This window comes from Mesoplodon mirus (genome assembly GCF_964341445.2).
Source record: "Mesoplodon mirus genome assembly, chromosome: 19".
Classification (NCBI taxonomy): Eukaryota; Metazoa; Chordata; class Mammalia; order Artiodactyla; family Ziphiidae; genus Mesoplodon; species Mesoplodon mirus.
In genome coordinates this window covers 53,188,525-53,207,045 of record NC_138995.1, presented here as the reverse complement: position 1 = coordinate 53,207,045, position 18,521 = coordinate 53,188,525, and the positions used below count along the sequence as shown (strand labels likewise).

At 56.0% G+C, this 18,521-nt stretch overlaps 1 protein-coding gene across 7 annotated transcripts in view; it reads right to left on the bottom strand.

The window, feature by feature from the left end:
- Window positions 1–3,727: 3,727 nt before the first annotated feature.
- The window catches only part of LTBP4 (latent transforming growth factor beta binding protein 4), a gene marked incomplete at its 5' end in the record, with an annotated part of 29,287 nt that continues 14,493 nt past the window's right edge, over window positions 3,728–18,521 (bottom strand). For 6 of the 7 annotated variants that reach the window (XM_082605903.1, XM_082605899.1, XM_082605900.1 and 3 more), the window contains 19 exons: window positions 3,728–4,130; window positions 5,204–5,356; window positions 5,751–6,131; window positions 7,095–7,247; window positions 8,206–8,352; window positions 8,559–8,687; window positions 8,960–9,031; window positions 9,323–9,586; window positions 11,242–11,388; window positions 12,759–12,884; window positions 12,964–13,095; window positions 14,140–14,271; window positions 14,490–14,612; window positions 14,901–15,026; window positions 15,249–15,377; window positions 16,100–16,219; window positions 16,308–16,433; window positions 16,911–17,153; window positions 17,696–17,821. In XM_082605903.1, the coding sequence (XP_082462029.1) occupies window positions 3,976–4,130; window positions 5,204–5,356; window positions 5,751–6,131; window positions 7,095–7,247; window positions 8,206–8,352; window positions 8,559–8,687; window positions 8,960–9,031; window positions 9,323–9,586; window positions 11,242–11,388; window positions 12,759–12,884; window positions 12,964–13,095; window positions 14,140–14,271; window positions 14,490–14,612; window positions 14,901–15,026; window positions 15,249–15,377; window positions 16,100–16,219; window positions 16,308–16,433; window positions 16,911–17,153; window positions 17,696–17,821 (2,984 nt within the window). In that variant the 3' untranslated portion in view covers window positions 3,728–3,975. The remainder of the gene's footprint in view (window positions 4,131–5,203; window positions 5,357–5,750; window positions 6,132–7,094; window positions 7,248–8,205; window positions 8,353–8,558; window positions 8,688–8,959; window positions 9,032–9,322; window positions 9,587–11,241; window positions 11,389–12,758; window positions 12,885–12,963; window positions 13,096–14,139; window positions 14,272–14,489; window positions 14,613–14,900; window positions 15,027–15,248; window positions 15,378–16,099; window positions 16,220–16,307; window positions 16,434–16,910; window positions 17,154–17,695; window positions 17,822–18,521) is intronic. The other variant, XM_082605902.1, reaches the window with a different exon arrangement.

Here is an 18,521-nt window from a genome sequence, read left to right as displayed (position 1 = left end):
GTCAGCAGACTAAAGGCTGGAACCGGAAGTCGGTGCTCGCTGATGACTGTATAAGCATCAGCCACTAGGGGGCGCGGGCGGCTTGGGACGCTCTTGCTCCGTGACCGTCAGGGAGCGCTGCGGCGCTTGTCTGGCGAGCGTGGTGACAGTATGGACTATTTCCCTCTGGACATTCCAGAAGAGAACGCGCTGGTCCCGGCACGTGCCAAGGACCCCACAGCGCCGGGGCTAGAGGCTAGTGAGGAGGATGTAGGCAGGAAAAAGCTAGCTCTTTGGCACACCCTCCAGTCCCGGCGCGGGGTGAGAGGGAAGTTTGGGGCTCTCAAAACCCCACCCCACACCCAGGATACTGAAATTCCAACTCAAAGTTTTCCAGCAGTGTTGGCTATCCCAGTCCCCATTCCTGGGACATTTATACAGCAAGATGGTTGTGGAGGGTAATGGGATAACTACCGGCAGCCCAGGCACAGGCGCTTGAGGGAATGGGAGTATTTGGGAATTGCCTACAATGTTCGTGTGCTTTTCTTCTGTGAATGTCCAGAGCTTTCAACAGATTCTCAAAGGGATCTTTGAACAGAGACTGTTCAGAACGCTAGCTCTTCCTCCAGAAAGCCTTCCCTGATGTTCTCTCAGACTGGCTCAGGTGCCTCCTCTGGAACCCCACAACCTTTGATCTTCCCTATCCCAGCCCCGACCCCTCTCCTGTGCCTCTCCCGTCCCAGCACAAATGGTCATGTCTGGCAATGCATCTTTTTTTTTTTTTTTTTTTTTTTTTTGCGGTATGCGGACCTCTCACTGTTGTGGCCTCTCTTGTTGCGGAGCACAGGCTCCGGATGCGCAGGCTCAGCGGCCATGGCTCACGGGCCCAGCCGCTCCGCGGCATGTGGGATCTTCCCGGACCGGGGCACGAACCCGCGTCCCCTGCATCAGCAGGCGGACTCTCAACCACTGCACCACCAGGGAAGCCCTGGCAATGCATCTTTGTCCCTCACTGGAGCTCCATGAAGGCAGGGACCAGGGATTCCTTGGGCACTAAAAATGTCAGCAGCATTGTCCAACACAAGGGCTGACATACAAAAGAAAGGGGAGGGGGCATTTAAAGGATATTTGCCTTCCTTACCTGCAGGCCTTTGCTGTTGCTGTTCCCTCCACCTGGAACACCCTCCTCCACTGCTTTGTCTGGCTCATTTCCCCATATTGTTCAGGTCTCAGCTCAGACATCTTCTCCACGAGCCCTCCCTAGCTCCTACCTCTTAAGGCTGGGCTAAAGTTTGTGTTCTCAACACTCACTTATTACAAAGCAGATATTATATAGAAAATATTGTTGAATGAATGAATGACAGGTCAGTGTTTGGGCCAGGGTCCCTGTATTAGCTGAAGGGTCACTTCTTGACTCCCTTTGTAGAGTTTCTTTTTCTTTTTTTCTTTTTTCTTTTTCTTTTTGCGATATGCGGGCCTCTCACCGTTGTGGCCTCTCCCGTTGCGGAGCACAGGCTCCGGACGCGCAGGCCCAGCGGCCATGGCTCACGGGCCCAGCCGCTCCGCGGCATATGGGATCCTCCCAGACCGGGGCACGAACCCGTATCCCCTGCATCGGCAGGCGGACTCTCAACCACTGCGCCACCAGGGAGGCCCTCTTTTTCTTTTTAACCACTTCATTGAGCTACAATTCACCTACCATGCAACTCACCCATTTATTACTATTTTTTTAATTGGGGTATAGTTGTTTACAATGTTGTGTTAGTTTCTACTGTACAGCAAAGTAGATTCCCTGTGCTATACAGCAGGTTCTTATTAGTTACCTGTTTTATACATATTAGTGTATACCTGTCAATCCCAGTCTCCCAATTCATCCCACCACCACCCCTCCTTTCCCCCCTTGGTGTCCATACATTTGTTCTCTACAACTCACCCATTTAAAGTGTACAATTCAGTGGGTTTTAGTACAAAGTTGTGCAACCATCTTCCCTTTGTGGAGCTTTGAGCCTCTCACAGTCTGACACCCCTCCCTGCCAAGGTCCCTGTGCTAAGTGTTTCTCACTGTCCCATTGAAGGGGAAAGAGTCTGGCCCCCAGGTGAGGAAGATCAGGTGAAGAACAAGATCTAGCCATCTGCCCTCACCATCTGACCAACCACAGAGCTTGGCATTTCCAGGAAGCCCTCAGGTTATGATAACAATCACTGAGCACTTGCCAGATGCCAGGTGAAGTTCGAAGCACTTGACATACAGAATGATTCATGTAATCGCCACCAGCACTCCTGTAGAGTAGACACTATTGGTATGATCCTCCATGTGGCACCAGTGGGAAATCGACCCTTTCTGAAGCTCATGAGGGGTCAGGTCAAGAAGGAGCCCCTGTTCCCCATTTATACAACTTGAGCTGAACCTGGAAGATTAAAATTGATATCTCATGGACCAGACCCACAGGGTGGTTATAAAAAATATTATTATTTAAAATGGGGACATTTCCCTCTCTGTTCCATCCACTCCTTAAGCAGAATGTCCCTGGTTGCATATCCTCACCTTTGTACTTTGATTTTCTTATTCTGCACCTGCTTCCCTCTAGCATCACTCACCTGGTCACTGAAGCATTTGAGTGTGAGAACCTAACACTAACAGGTGGGTGAAGAATGACTCAGGTACAGTCTTTTGTATTGTTTTTTTTTTCCAGTGCCAATGGGCTCCCCCACTCCTGACTGTCCCCTGTCCTCTGAGCCTATGCTCATCCAGGCTTTCTGTTTTTTTTGGGAGGAGGAGACCTTTGGACTCCCTGCATGGTCAGGAAGAAGGCAGCAGCCACTGGGGAGGAGGTCCGTGCTGGGCTCTTTACCATCACACACACAGCTCATCCCCACCTCCACATGTCCTTGCACAGGACACCCACCAGGACTGCCACTCCCTGCTCTGCCACAGCCAAATCCCAGCTGGAGGCCCAGGCCTGGATGCACCCCTCCAGTGACTACTGCTCCCACCTCCTTTCTCCATGGCCCACTTGTACCAGAAAAGCTCTAAACTTCTTTGGGGGAATTCCCTGGTGGCACAGTGGTTAAGACTCTGCGCTCCCAGTGCAGGGGGCCCAGGTTCGATCTCTGGTCAGGGAACTAGATCCCACATGCATGCTGCAGCTAAGAGTTTGCATGCCACAACTAAGGAGCCAGCGAGCTGCAATTAAGGAGCCCGCCTGCCTCAACTAAGACCCGGTGCAACCAAATTAATTAATTAATTAACACTAATAAATAAATAAACTTCTTTGGGAAACAGAGGAAATGTGGAGTTCCCTGAGCAAAGAGGGAGTGCCCTGAGCAGGGGCTGAGGCTACCCCATCCCACCCCTTCCTGGGGCCTCACACAGGGGGAAGTGGGGGCTACAGACAGGATCTACTGAGAGGGTCAGGAGTATTAAAAATCCAGAGGTAAGACTTCTCTCGAGATCAGAGAGAGAATAAAACAGGGAGATAGGGAAAGAGAAAGACACAGCAACAGAGACCAAAAGACAAAAGACACGGAGAATTAGGCAGAGGAAACAAGCAGAAAGGCAAGAGACAGAAGACAGAGACAAAGAAACAGACATAGGAGAAGAGCAAAGACCAAGGGAGGCAGAGATAGACCAAGTGACAGAAGCACGGGAATGAAGAAGTAGGGACGGCGAGAGGATGTGATTTAGTAGCTCAAAGAACAAACTCTAGAGCCAAAGTGGGAGAAACATTAGGAAGACAGAGACAGAAGATACAAAATAGGTGTTTTTTAATTGAACATTTTTATAAAAAGGAGCGGGAATATGAAGGGGACCATGGGCTAAGCCCGGGCCCGCGGCGTCCGTAGGAAGGGCACTCCTCCTCCCCGTCTGTCCCATCGACCATCCTCTGCTCCGGGTCCGGCATCCCTGTGCGCATGCGCGAAAGCAGGAGGGCGGGTGTGTGCAGCAGGGACCCCGCGTACGCAGGCGCGGAGTGGGCGGTCCACGGCTGCTGGAGCTCAGGCCCGGGGCCTGGCGGGCGTGCAGTGGTGCGGCTCGTGCGAGGGTGCGAATCCTGGGCGGCAGATGCAGCGGAACGAGCCATCCGTGTTGACGCAGCGCGCGTTGACGCAGAGCTGGGCGGCCGCCTCGGCCTCGTCACACTCGTTGATGTCTGGGGAGGGGGGGGGATACCAGGAGCGCTGTTCAGAGCTGGGGACCCAGGAGCCCACGTCCCTGGCCCCTGAGGCTCCTGGTGCAGAGGGGTGTGGATGCTGAGCCTCCTGTTGGAGTGGAATGCAGCCACTACCACCCGTTGGCTGTGTGAGCCTGGGCAGTAACTTAACCTCTCTGTGCCTCAGCCTTGTGTTCTGTGAGATGAGTGTGGTAGCCCCTAGGACACTATGTTTTTGTTAGAAAAACAATACTAATGACGATATCAACAACAATAAGTACTCACTCTGTGCCAGACATTGTTTTAAGTATATTACATGTATTAACTTTATCCTCCCAATAACCCTGTGAGCTAGGTACTGTGCAAACTGAGGCCTAGCGTGGGGAAGCCCCTTACCCCATGTCACACAAAAAGCCCACTCTGCCCAGGGGGTTCGCAGACCAGCTCACAAAGACCCCGAGTGCCCAGCCCCCTTGCCATTTCTTGGCTGTGAGACTTTGAGGAACTCAGTTCTCTTCTCTGAGCTTTACACACAGGCCTCACTGTCACTGTAAATCAATGTTCACGACTCTATGAAATGGGTTCTACGACTATACTCATTTTTCAGGTAAGAAAAACTGAGCAAGGGACAGTGACCTGTCCGGGGTCACACAGCAAGCTGCTGGACTGAGCCTGAGGTCTATCCAACTCCCCCAGAGTCTCTGATTGTAATCACTCTGCTTTACTACTGTCTAAACTAGGCAGACATAATTCCTATTCGATGGGAAGACTGAAAGCTCTTCAAAGAGGTCAAGCAAACTGCCCAAGGTAGCCCTGGGAGTTCTTAGAAATCACGCCTGCAGGATCCTATCCTTCCATCCTGCTTCAAGCTCAGCCACAGTGCTGTGGTCAAGCTCCACTTTCCTCCCAGCCTGACCTGTCCTTCAGGCAAGCCCGGTCCCTGAGCAAAAATTACTTTCTGCTCCCCACCGGGGCTGGCCGGTCTCCTTGACGTCCCTGATTACCCACCCCTAGTAAAGGCTTCCACCCTCTCTTGTACCCCACCTCCATGCTGGCCCCGGCCCACCCCTCACCGACGCAGGCCATGCGGGTCATGTCCAGGCGGTAGCCATCGAAGCAGTCGCAGGTGAAGCCCTCGGGGACACGCACACATCGGCCGTGGGCGCAGCCGTCCAGGATCCCACACTCCTCCGCCTCCAGCCCTTCGTAGGGCCCAGCCTGGGCGCCTGCGGAGAGTGCGGGGACTCCGGGGTTCGGGTGGGGCCGCGCCCCAGGTTCGGTGGGTCCCCTTCTAAAACTGCCCATCCCGCTCCAGGACTCTGGGGGGCGCTGTGAGGCCAGGATGTTTACGTCGCTCTGCTCTCTAGCTTTCCTTCTGTCCTCATCGCTTTCTAGGAAGGTCTACAGGGATGTCTCTGTTCCTCTTCATCCGTGCTCTCTGTCGCTCTCTCCGACAATATCTCCGTTTTCCCATCTCTCTGAGCCTGTCTCTCCCGCAGCTTCTCTTCGTTTCTGTCTCTGTCTCTCCTCCTCCCCCTCCTTTCCTCCCTTCCCCATCTCCACCTCTCTGCACACCTGGCTCCTCATCTTAGTCCCCATCACTCGGGCCGCAGTACTCACCAGCATAGCTTCCACCTTCAGGCGACTCCTCAGGCTCTGGGACGGAGCCACGGGTGTCGCGGGACCGATAGCGCCAGCGGGAGCCCGGGCCGGGTGGAGCAGGAGCCTCGGATTCACCGTAGGGGCCACCATCGTCCTCAAAGTCGGGCATGTCGAAGGGTGGCGTCCCGTAGGGGGCCTCCCGGCGCGCGAAGGGCCCAGGTGGCGGTGGGTAGGGGTCATAGGGTAGGACGGGTGGCAGGTACAACTCAGGCCCGTACGGAAGGCCCTGGTAAGGTGAACCTAGGTCTGGGCCATACTCGTAGGGGAGTCCAAAGCCACCTGGCCGTGCGGGTCCATATGAGGGGGGGCGCAGCACATTGCACAGGGCCTCAAAGTCATCTGCGAACAGGAGCCAAGCCTAACAATCAGCATTTGCTTCCTCGGCACCCATCATTCACGTCCCCCCTCGGGGAAGAGAAGCCCGAAGGAGAGGGTGGGGAGGGCCGTGGGCTGAGGCATTAGAGGGGCTTCAAAGGAGGAGACTGGGATTGCAGGCTTGGGATCAGGGGTTCTGGAGCCAGGATTGAAGGTCTGAGGACTGAGACGGGGATTCCAAGGCACTGGGATCGGGAGTACTGAGGACTGCGGCTAGAAATCAGGGTCCAAGTGCTGGAATTTGGGGGCCCATGAGATCTGGGGCTAGGGGCCTACAAAAATGGGATGGAGGTGTTTTAGGGACCAGGACTGGGAAGTACCAGGGGCCTGAGGGGTCAGGATGCATGGGAGGGGATCTGAACCATGGGACCTGGAAGTCAGAGGAGCAAGGGCCTAGGACTGGCACTGGTTTCCCAAGGGCTGAGAATAGGGAGACTCAGGGCTTTTTAGAGCCAAGGCATGGAGATCTCTGGAGCTGTGTGTTGGCTTCTTAGGCACCTGGATGTGGGTATCCAAGCCACTGGGACTTGGAGGTTTGCGAGCTATGACCAGAGTCTGTGAGCCAGGATGGCAGGATCTGAGCAACTGGTATTGGAGGTCTAAAGGTCCAGGATTTGGGGGAGGGGTCTCATGGGCTGTCCTGGGCTTCTAGAGACCAGGAGTTGAAGGTCTGAGAGATCAGACCTTAGGACCTTTTGGGACTGGAACTATGAGACCTGCTGAGTCAGGCCTTGGGGTTTCTGGGGTTGAGGCTTGGAGGTCTTTGGGTTATGACTTGGGGTCTAAGATTTAGGAATGCACTGGGACATAGGGGTCTGAGGGACCAAGTTTTGGGAGACCTTGGGGTCTAAGACTAGGAGTCTGAGGACCTGGGTTTGGAGCACGAGGGGCAGAGTCTCGGAGTGTGGCCCAGGCAGGTGGCAGTACCTGAGTCCTGTGCTGGGCAGAGGGCACAGTCCATGCCCCAGGCCTCGCCATAGAGGCAGCAGCACTCTGTGTAGGTGGCCTGGCGATCCAGCCGAGGGCGACTGCACACGAGGTCAGCCCCCACTTCCTGCCAGCACACTCCCAGGTTGTCGTCTGAGGGCAGAGACAGTGTGCATCAAGGCGGGAAGAAACTCAAGCCCTCCCAAGTGCTCCATCTCCTCCCTACTGGAGCAGCCCAGCCATCCTCTGCCTGTCACCAAATCCTTCTCAGCAGCTGTGATCTGACTCCCGGAAGTCCTCTGAGGTAGCTCCAGACGAGTACGGGGCTTGGCCTGGCACAAGGCTATCATATAGGAGGGTGAGAGGGTCTGAGAGGAGGATTCTATCCAAGACTGGCCGCTGCAGGGGCTCTGTGACCCCAGGGCAGCTGCTTTTCCTCTCTGAGCATTGTTGAATAAAGTCTCAGGATGTGGAAGGACGTTGTAGGAAAAGGGATTGGGAGGAGAAGAGACTTTGGGTCAGTGGGCAAAAAGAGAGAGAGGACCCAAAGAAATAAACACAAACACATCGAAAGAGAGACTCAAAGAAACACAGGAAAGCAAAGATGCAGAGAGAAACAGACCTAAAAGCAAAGACAGAGGCAGAGAGTGTCAGAAATTCAGAGAAAGGCCTAAAGACAGAAACCCACAGAGGGGTGCAAAGAGACAGAGACCCACAGGGAAATAATAGAAAGCACACTTTTAGCACTTAGTAAGACCAGGTCCCATTCTGTTCTTAAAAATAAAATTCCTCAGAGCCACCCTATATAGGGGCTATTGCCAATCCACCCAATGTGCAGAAAGGAAGTTGGGGTCCAAGAGGCGATAAGGAACGTGCACGTGTACACAGGGCCAGTAAGTGGCAGGGAGGCTCCTCTACAACCTTCGTCTTTAACCAGGCCCGCTGGCCTCTTGTTCCGAGAGTCAAACACCGAGACCGGAAGCTAAATGGGGCGTGAAGGGGCGTGCCCCGGGTGCACGCGGGAGGCTGAGTGGGGGTAATGAGGGGCTGGACTGCGTGGGAGAGACCTGGGCGGGGCTAACCGGCGGGGCGGGGCGGGAGGAGGGGTTACCGAGGCTCTGGCTCTCGTTGGAGACGCAGCGGCGCCCCGAGCCGTCCAGCACAAGTGGGGGCTCGCACGTGCAGTGATAAGAGCCTATGGTATTGACGCAGCGGCCGCCCTCACAGGCTGGCTCCTCGTCCGCGCACTCGTCGTTATCTAGGGAGGCATGGAGGAAGTGATCAAGAAGCAGCCCTCTCCCCTTTCCCATTTCCCCGGTGCATTGACGGTGGGATGGATGGAGTCTAGACTCCAGGAAGGACTTCCTGCTGGTGGTGGCCACATTCCAGAGAGAAGCTGGAGTGGCCAAGGGTTGGGAGAGTCCCAGGCGGGGGTGTGAGTGCCGGTGGAGGTGGGGTTCCTACCGATGCACTCCAGGCGCTGGGCATGATAGTAGTAGCCATTGCTGCAATAACATGAGTAGCCTGGGGCCGTGTTCACGCACACGCCGCTCTTGCACACCTGGTCTCGGAAGAGCTGGCATTCGTCCACGTCTGCGGGAAGGATGGTCAGAGGCACACACACCCCCATCAAGAGAGACGGGGGGAGGTGGGGGAGGCAGGCCAGGTTGTGGGGTGGGCTGGATGGGGTGTGTGTGTGTGTAGCTGCGGGGCGTGATCAGGGAAGAGAAAGACAGAGATGGCAAGAGAGACCCAGAGGGAGAGATACAGAGGATAAGGGTGGGAGGGGGAGAGACAGAGATAAAGAAAACAGAGATAGCGCGAGACAGAGCTGGGCCTGGGGGCTGAGGGTGGGCGGGCCTTACCTCTCCGGAGGCTCGGGTCTCCGCTGGGTGCCAGGTAGCCCCGGCCGTGGGGGCACAAGGACTGGTACTCAGCTGCACACAGAGACAAGGCTGAGCCCAGACACCCGTGCCCCAGCCCCTGCCTTGGGCCTGCCTGTGCCCACTTGCCTCAGTGCCCACCCTTCACTGCCCAAGTCTTTAGCCCCTGTGCCTGTTTGTATCCACCTCTCAGACTCGTGCCCACCTGGCTGGCAGCTCACTCTTGGCCCGTGCAATACCAGCACCTCAGTCCCTTGTCCAAATGTGTCCCTTTGTCCCAGTCCCACGTCCACCTATTGCTACCCAAACCCTCCGCCCTGTGTCCACCCAGCGGCCCATGCCCACCTGTCTCGGTGCTTGGGCACTGCTGGATGCGGCAGCCGCTGCCCCAGCCCTCACCCACAGTGCAGCAGCACTCCTGCCACGTCACGTTACGGGCCAGGATGTTGTCACATGCATCCGGAGCTGCCGTGTCAAAGTAGCACTCCCGGCGCCCGCTGCCCACAGGGCCCTGCCTAGGTGGGCTGGGCCGGCGGGACGGCGGTGGTGGCAGCCTGGCTGGCAGACTGGGGCTGGCGGGTACGTGGGGCTGCGGGCCCGGGAACGTGCCTGAGGAGACAGTGTCGGCTGAGCCTCCAGCCCCTATGTTATGGATGGGGAAACTGAGGCCCCATGTGGCAGAACCGACTCCACACCTCTCAGCCTCTGTCATCATCTCTCTCCCATTCTCACCTCCTCTAATTTCTGTACCTCTTGCCTCCCCATCTCACTCTCCCAAGCGTCCGGCCCATCATCCAAGCTGCAGTTCAGGTAGGAGAAGAGGGGATTTCCCTGGCCTCCTGGAGGCCTCCCTGGGGCCTCACATCCAACGTGTCCCAATCTGGTCTCAGAATCTTCATACTCAAATCTAGACCTAGGCCTGGACACCTCTCCCTGACCCAGGCAGCCCCACAGCCTGTCCACTTTGGCCTCTTGAGCCCCTCTCCCACCTGCCCTCTCCTCCCCTCCCATGGCCCTTGCCTTGGTCCAGCCCTGTCCTCTCTGCTCAGGTCCCAGCCCCACTCCAATCCACCTTCACATGGCAGCCAGAGGAAGTTCCAAAATCTGATCATACCCCTCTCCCGCTCAAAACCTTTCCATGGTGCCAGAGCGCCCTCAAGAAAAGTCCAACCTCCTGACCACGGTAATAAGTCAGTGTGGTCTGGCGCCTGACTCCTTCTGCAGCCTCACTTCTCCCCACCCCTCCCCTTGCTCTGTAGAGCATGTCACCCTGAACTTATTTCAGTCCCTCAAACATGTCGGGTCCTCTCTTGCCTTGCCAGGCCTTTGCCCTTGCTGTATCCTCTGCCCAGAATGCCCTCCCTCTCCACTTGGCTTGGCTTATTTCTACTCATCCTACTACTCTCAGTTCAGACATCCCCTCCTACAGGAAGCCCTCCCTAACTCTCCTTCAAGGCTGGGGAGGTACCTCCTCTGGATTCCCACCATGCCCTAGCCTTTCCCATCATAGGCTTGTTTGCTCTGGCCTGTGCCTCATCCATCCCAGTCCTGATCACTCTGGGTTGTTACCATCAGGTTATATTGCTATCTGCCCCCACTGGATTGTGAGCCCCTTGAAGACAGGGTGGTCTCTCCTGGTCACTACTGTGTCCCCAGGGCCCAGAAAAGGGCCTAAACTCAGTGAACATATGTTGAATGAAGGAATCTGGTAAAGTCAGAACCAGGATCTACATCTCCTGACACTGAGTCCCACACCCAGGTTAACTCATGTGTTCTGAAGGTTTTTGTTGTTTAAAACAACAGCATCGGGGCTTCCCTGGTGGCGCAGTGGTTGAGAATCTGCCTGCTAATGCAGGGGACACGGGTTCGAGCCCTGGTCTGGGAAGATCCCACATGCCACGGAGCAACTAGGCCCGTGAGCCACAACTACTGAGCCTGAGCTCTAGAGCCCGTGAGCCACAACTTCTGAGCCTGCGCGTCTGGAGCCTGTGCTCCACAACAAGAGAGGCCACGATAGTGAGAGGCCTGCGCATCGCGATGAAGAGTGGCCCCCGCTTGCCACAACTAGAGAAAGCCCTCGCACAGAAACGAAGACCCAGGACAGTGCAAAATAAATAAATTAATTAAAAAAAAATAAAAAATAAAAAAAATAAAACAACAGCATCTAACTGATGGCAGCTGTCCACATCAGGAATGGTTAGATCCCATTATTTTTCTGCGGGGCCGGCAGCCATCAGTTAAGTAGACATTGATCTCAGTCTCACCAGCAGACGTCCGAGGGGGAACACAGCGCCCAGTCATGGGGTCAAACTCCTCAGGGCTGTTGGGGCAGACACAGAGGAAGGAGCCTTCCACATTCTCACACAGGGCAGCTCCACACACACCCTGTAGCGTTTCACATTCATTCACATCTGTGAACAGGAGACAACAGGGAAGAGGAAGTCAATGGTTGTAAACTTCTGGAATTCCGTAAGTCTAAAAGTCTGGGCTCTGAGTGTGAGTATTTTAATGGCCCAGATCCCATCATCTGCTTATCTTTTGGTGACAAACCCTGAATTTCCCTTGGGAACCCTCTGCTCCTCCAACCTAAGTTTTGAGCGGGCCAAGCAGATTGCTGCATTTCTCTGATTCAGAGACAGGCAGTGACCAAGCTGGGCCAATCAAAGCCAGTCCTGGGACTCATTCTAGAAATATGGAGAAAGAGCCTCCCTCTGTAGCCAGGGATGTCAAGCTAAGGATGTCAACCAGAGGTGCCAGGGCTACTTTTGTCATTGTGAAAAGAGAATCTGCCTGAAAATAAATGCATTAGAGGATAGCAGAGCTGGGAGAACAGCTAGCCTTGTTCCAATTCCTGGATCCACGTATGCCTGAAGTTCAAATATTTCCCAGGACTTCAGTTTAATGCCCTTTAAACAAATGAAGCCTGTTGTGTTTGCATTTGTCAAAACGAAGTGAGTGTATAATTAAGACTCATGCATTGCACTGTATGTAAATTGAACCTCAAATTAAAATATCTGTAAGCACAAATTGAACTCTGGTTAATGACATGCATTATGCACAGAAGAATTTAGGGGGAAGTATATTGAAGCCTGCAATTTAATCTTAAAATTCTATCCAAAAAATTTTGTGGATTAATGGAAAGATGTGTGAGGAAACAAGCATAACCAAATGATAATAATAGAATATAGACCATGGGTATGCTGATGTTTCATTATACAGGCCTTTTAACTTTCTGTATGTTTAGAAAATTTCCTTGGGATTTTCCTGGCGGTCCGTGGGATTTCCACGGTGCTTTCACTGCCGTGGCCCGGGTTCAATCCCTGGTCAGGAACTAAGATCCCACAAGCCGTGGGGCACGGCAAAAAAAACAAAAAATTCCTCATAAAATGTTGGGAAAAAAATAAAGGATGTTTATGTACACTTAAGATTAGTGCAGTTTTGGAACTTCCCCGGCAGTCCAGCAGTTAAGACTCTGCGCTTCCACCGCAGGGGGCGCGGGTTTGATCCCTGGTCGGGAACTAAGACCCCGCATGCCGAGCAGTGCGGCCAAAAAAAAAAAAAATTAGTGTACTTTTACTACTTTATGCATGCATTTTTAAAGCACGCCCCAAATAAAATCTAGATAAATAGGGGTTCCTGAGTGACATGAAGATGATCTTGTAGTCCAAGGTCTAAATTCCATACCCCTAAAGTTTACATGCATTCAGATCTATGGAGAGAAGCAGGGCCTGACAACCTCTTCCCCACCCTCTGGCCCCACCCACCCCCTGGAGCCCCGTACCCACGCAGTGACGCCCGTCCCGCGCCCCCTCGTAGCCCTGGTCACAGAGGCACTGGAAGGAGCCAGGCAGGTTCTGGCACATGGCATGGGCCCCGCAGAAGGACCGGTTCCGGCATTCGTCCACATCTGCAACCACCAGACAGTCAGGCCATTGCTGGACCTTCTATCCCCTCCACATCTCACCCATTGCCCCAGGGACACCCACCCTGGCATCCGCCCCCTGGTGTGGGTTGGTAGCCAGGGTCACAGGCAGGTGTGCAGCGGTAGGAGCCAGGGGTATTCTCACAGCGCTGGGCCCCACAAATCCCTGGGCCATATTCCTGGCACTCATCCACGTCTGCAAAAGAGTGGGGAGGGGATGGGAGAAGGAGAGGGGAGTCACAGGCCTGGATTCACAGGTTCCTGGTGCTGCTTCCAGTTCCCATGACTGAGAAGTCTCTGAATCTGGTATTCTAGGAGTCTGAGCTTCTAAAAATCAACAAGCATTGATACCTCTTAAGGCCTCATTACCATTTCTCAAATAGCCTAAACATGGTCCTGCCTCAGGGCCTTTGCACTTGCTGTCCCCTCTGTCAGGAACACTTCCCTCAGCTATCTGCATGGCTCCCTCCCTTGCTTCACTCAAGGGTCTAGGTCTAGACCTAGCACCCCTACCCCTACTGCCCTGTCATCTCTGTCCATTCATCCTGCTTTACTTTCCTTCTTAAACTTCTTATATCCATGTAGTTATTGGTATGCCAACTGTCACCTCCCTAGAATGCAAACTCCACGTTGGCAGGGGTTTGTGCCTGTCTTGCTCCTCATTGTATCCCCAGGGTGTAGAACAGTGCCTGATACACAGTAGGTGCCCCCAAATGGTTTGCTGAATAAATCGAGTTCATATTTACATATTTATTGTCTGTCTCTCCCCCTAAAACGTCAACTCCATGAGGACAGGGATTCTGTTTTACTTATTGCCTGTTCCACTGCCAGTGTTGCACACTGTAGTTGCTTAATGAATTCTTGTGGAATTAATGAATGAGGTGTCATGAAACCAGGTTTCCACGAATCGGGGGTCTGGCAACCCAAGAGCCCAAGGCAGTCCGCAGTCATTTCATCTGTTCCACAAAATGCTGACCCACACACCATCCCCCACCCCCACCCCCAAATCTGGGCTGCTTCTGGAAGCGAGGCTTGCCCTGTTTCCTGACAGGAGTGTCTTCCCCTATCCTCCTGTCCCCCCTCTACAAAAAATTATAAAGACACGCTGGTGGCTTGTTTCCACCACGATTAGGAGAGTCAAGTACACTGGTTGGGAGCCCTTTTCCTCCCCTCCCCCCAAGTCCGTGAGGCCTGGAGCCGGCTTCTGCGACTCTTCGTGGGGGTGGGGCAGTGGTCTCACCGTCACAGGTGCCCTCAGGGCCTGCGTGGTAGCCAGGGTCGCAGTCGCGGACACAGCGGTAGGAGCCGGGGGAATTCTCACAACGCTGGGCCCCGCACAAGGCTGGGCCCCGCTCCCGACATTCGTCCACGTCTGCGGCGGGGAGGCAGGGCAGTCAGATGGGAGAGGCAGGGAGGGAAAGGAAAAAAGGTGGGGGAGTCAAGGAGGGGAGAGGAGAGTCAGAAGAGGGAGGCGGGAGTCGCAGGAAAGGGGGAGGGAGAAAGAAGCAGAGGAGAGGCAGAGGGGGGAGACAAATGGGGGAGACCAGGACGCAGAGGGGAGAGGGACCAGGCAGAGGCGAGGCCTCTCACCGAGGCAGGAGGCGAGGTCTGGGCCAGCGCGGTGTCCTGGAGGACAGACGCACTCGAAAGAGCCGTCGGTGTTGGTACAGATGCCGCTCTGGCAGAGGTCCTCCTCGCTGCATTCGTCCACGTCTGCGGGACAGTGTCGGAAACCGCAGGCGGATCTCCTTTGCTTAACATTCCAAGCCGCGCCCCTCCACCGCCCTTTCCCCGCCCCTCCAGATCCAAGACCTTAACGCCTTCCCCACCTGCCTTAGGCTCCTCCCTTTCCTGCAAGCCCCACCTCTCCGACGGGTTTGGCTCCATCCTTTCCATTCACTGCCCAATTTATCCACACTCCACCCTTTCCCCTTTTGTCTCCCAACTCCGCCCCTCCCTTTCCCCACCCTTTCCCGATCCAGGTCCAGCCTGGGTACGGACCGAGGCAAGAGGCTCCGCGAGGTCCGGGCCGGTAACCGGGAGCACAAGTACAGGCAAAGGAGCCGTCGGTGTTGAGGCACTCGCCGTTGGGGAAGCAAAAGTCGCCCTCCAGGCACTCGTTCACGTCTAGGGTACCCAGAGATAGGGCTGCGGGGTTACCAGACCCGCCCCCGAGACCCATGCCCCGCCTACAAAGGAGCAACCCTGTCCCCCAAGCCACACCCCGATGGCCGGTTTCTAAATTCCACCTGCAGTCCCTTAGTCCAGCTCCCACCTCCCCACCAGGCTTTACCCAGGAAGCCAAGTCCCACTCCCAGGCTGTCCAGCCTTTTCCCCCGCCCAGCCCACCTGCGCAGGGCCCGGGCCGACCAGGTGGCGCCCGGTAGCCTGTCGCGCAGGTGCAGCGGAAGGAGCCTTCAGTGTTAGTGCAGTGGCCGTGGGGGCCGCAGGAGGCTCCCGAAAGGCATTCGTCCACATCTGTGGGAATGGGGATTTCAGAAGGGGTTCTGTCTAGGAACACACTGATGGACCCCCCTGGGGGAGAGGGGTGAAGAAGGTGATGGGAAGTGTCTTGGGTTGGATATGAGGTGAAGGCTCCATGGCAGAAGTGGGTAGGGGAGACTGGGGTTGGGGGTCCTTGAGTCTGGGTTTCTGGGAACTCCCTGTGCCAGGATCCTGGGGTCAGGTGAAGGGACTCTGGACTGAGACAGGGGTCAGACATTAATTAGGGTAAGGGGTCAGGTATTATAAACCAGGATAATTAGATGGCATTCTGGTGAGTCCGGGGCCAGAGTCTCTAGTCAGGGGTCAGGGTCCAGGATCATGAAGACAATCAGGCCCCAGGGAAGGTACTCTGAGAAGGGGCAGGGGCAGTGAAAGAGGCAGGGTCAAGCATCACACAGAGTCATGGGTTGTAGTCAGGGTTGTGGTCAGTAGTTACGTTTAGGTCAAATGTCACAGTCAAGTTGAGGGTTCATTGGTCACAGAGTCAGCAGTCACACTCAGGGCCAAGGGTCCTGGTCCAAATCAGGAACTGCAGTCTGATCAGGGGTTCATAGTCTAGGTCAAGAATTGCAGTCAGGCTCTGGGGGTTGTGGTCCAGGTAAGGGGATTGAGATCCAGGTTAGAAGGTTGTAGGCCAGGTCAGGGGTCATGATCTGGGTCAGGAGGCATGATGCAGGTCCAGGGCCTGATCTCACCAGTACATCGGCCATGGTGCAGGTGGTGACCAGCAGGACAGGCCCTGCACTGGAAGGAGCCAGGTGAGTTCACACACTCCTGCCCAGGACATGCCAGGTGGTTCTCACACTCATTCACATCTGGGGAACAGAGGAGAGGGTGGCTTTGGAGGAGTGGCCCAACGCCCCCCTCACCCATCCACACTCCTCCCTCCCTCCCCGGCCTCACCCTCGCACTCAGAGCCGGCAGCACTGGGTTGGAAGCCCGTGGGGCAGACGCACTGGAAGCTGCCTTCTGTGTTCTCACACCGGCCATAGGTGCAGGGCGGGGGGCTACGGGCACACTCATCCACATCTGGGGCAGAGGAGACCAGTGGGGCTGAGGAAGGGGCCTGGACCCATCGCCATCACCACCCACCCCAACATTCTACTCTGGAGGAAGCGTCCTGGACTTTGTTCAGGCTTCTCCCTCCTCCCAGAAGGACAGACCCTTTCGTTGTTTCCCCATTAACGGTCTCTCCAGCTGCCAGGATGCGGCTAAGGCACCACCTCCTGCATGTTGCCTTCCCTGACTCAGAGTTGTCCCTTCCTCAGGGTTCCCACAAGCACAAGAGTATCATCGAAAACACGAGGAGGAATGGAGAGCACCCTCATATTTGGAGAAAGGGGAGAAGATGCTGGAGCCAGACCCTCGCCACCCCCTCAATACCCCCAGGCCTCTGTTCCTGTCCTCCTTCACTGAGCCCCATCTCTCTGCCTCTCTGTCTCCCAAACCTGTCCCCAGTCCCTACAGCAGATGGAGGTGAAGTGGCTTTGGACTCAGCACCCTCACCTTGGCAGGGGGCCCCCGGCCCACGGGAGCGGAAGCCAGCAGGGCAGGCACAGTGAAAGGAGCCTGCTGTGTTGTCACAACGGCCTGGCCCACAGGGTGGTGGCTCCTGGGCACACTCATCCACGTCCTCTTCACACGCTGAGCCCCGGAAGCCAGCCGGGCACACACAGCGGAAGGAGCCAGGCAGGTTCTCACAGACCCCTCGGCCACACACGCCCGGGCTCTGGATGCATTCATCCACATCTGCTCAGAGCAAGGGACCCAGGTCATACCTCCTTTATGCCCCTTCCGCCCCCCCCCCACCATGCTCTATTCTACCTCCCTGACCTCCTTCGCTCTGACCTTCCACCCTCCATCGTTCTGCCACCCTGTCCCCGTGATTCTGCTCTCCACCTTCCATCACTCTGCCACCTTATCCGTCATCATTCTAACTCTATCCTCCATCCCTCTACTTCCTCAGTCCCTATTAAGCTGCTTGCCTGCTTCCTAGAACTCTGTCTTTCTAGTCCGTATCAGTGGGCCTCCTTAAACTCTGTCCTGCATAACCCTACCCCTTCCCCCATTAATGGCGTCTCCATCCCCCATCCCTCTGCTTCTCCATCCTCCATGACTCAGCCTTTCTGTTTTCCAACACTTGGCCTCTCCATCCCCAACAGGCTGCATGTCTGGTTCTCAGAGCCTGGCCTATTTCTCCCATCAATCAGCCTCCCTCTGCCTCATTGCTCAGTGTCTCCATCCCTCACCACTGCCACTCTACCCTTCCCCCTACATGCCCAATCCCTCACCCTGGCAGCTGGCTCCGTGGGGCGCAGCCTGGTACCCAGCGGGGCACACGCACAGGAAGCTGCCTGGCGTGTTCTCGCAGCGCCCACGGTCACAGGGTGGCGGCACGCGGTGGCACTCGTCCACGTCTGCGGGCACAAACCGCGTGGCTGGGACTGGGCCAGACACTCCGCCTCCTCGCCTCCCCCAGAAGGCCTGGGGAGGCGGGGAGGCGGGGATGGCAGGGGCGGAGTCAAGCTTCGGCCAGGGCCAGGTCGAGGCAGGAGCCAGGGGCGGTAGAGGGGCTCGGAGGGGCTCGGTTTAAGGCTGAGGCGGAGCTTCAGCGGGGAGGACAGGACAAGCGTTGGAGACCCAGCTTGGGCAGAGGCAGAGCGGGGGACCGTGAGGGGGGCAATTTGGGGAGGGCAGGGCCTGGGGAGGGCAAGGGCGGGAAGAACAGCTTTGGGGACCGAACAAAGGGAAGGCAGGAGCGAGGGAAGGGGTGGTTCGGGGACGGGGTACTGGTGTGGCAGGTTGGAAATCAGGAGTCATGGTGAGTAGATAGGTTGCAGCAGTTGTGAGACAGGGGAGGGGCCTTGGAGAGGGCAGAAGCTAGTCTGGAATATTGAAGGGGCGGGGCCAAGGGAGGGGCGGAGCCGGGACCCAGTCAAGGAGAGGGGCGGGACAGTAGTACGACAGGGACCGGCCCCGAAGGGAAGGGCCGGCTGGGCCGGAAAGAGGCAGCGGTGGGGCCGAAGTGAGAGCGGGAGCTGGTTTGGAGACGGAGCCAGGGGCCAGGGGCCAGGCCAAGGCAGTAGCTGGGCTGAAGGGATGTGGGGAAGAGTGCGA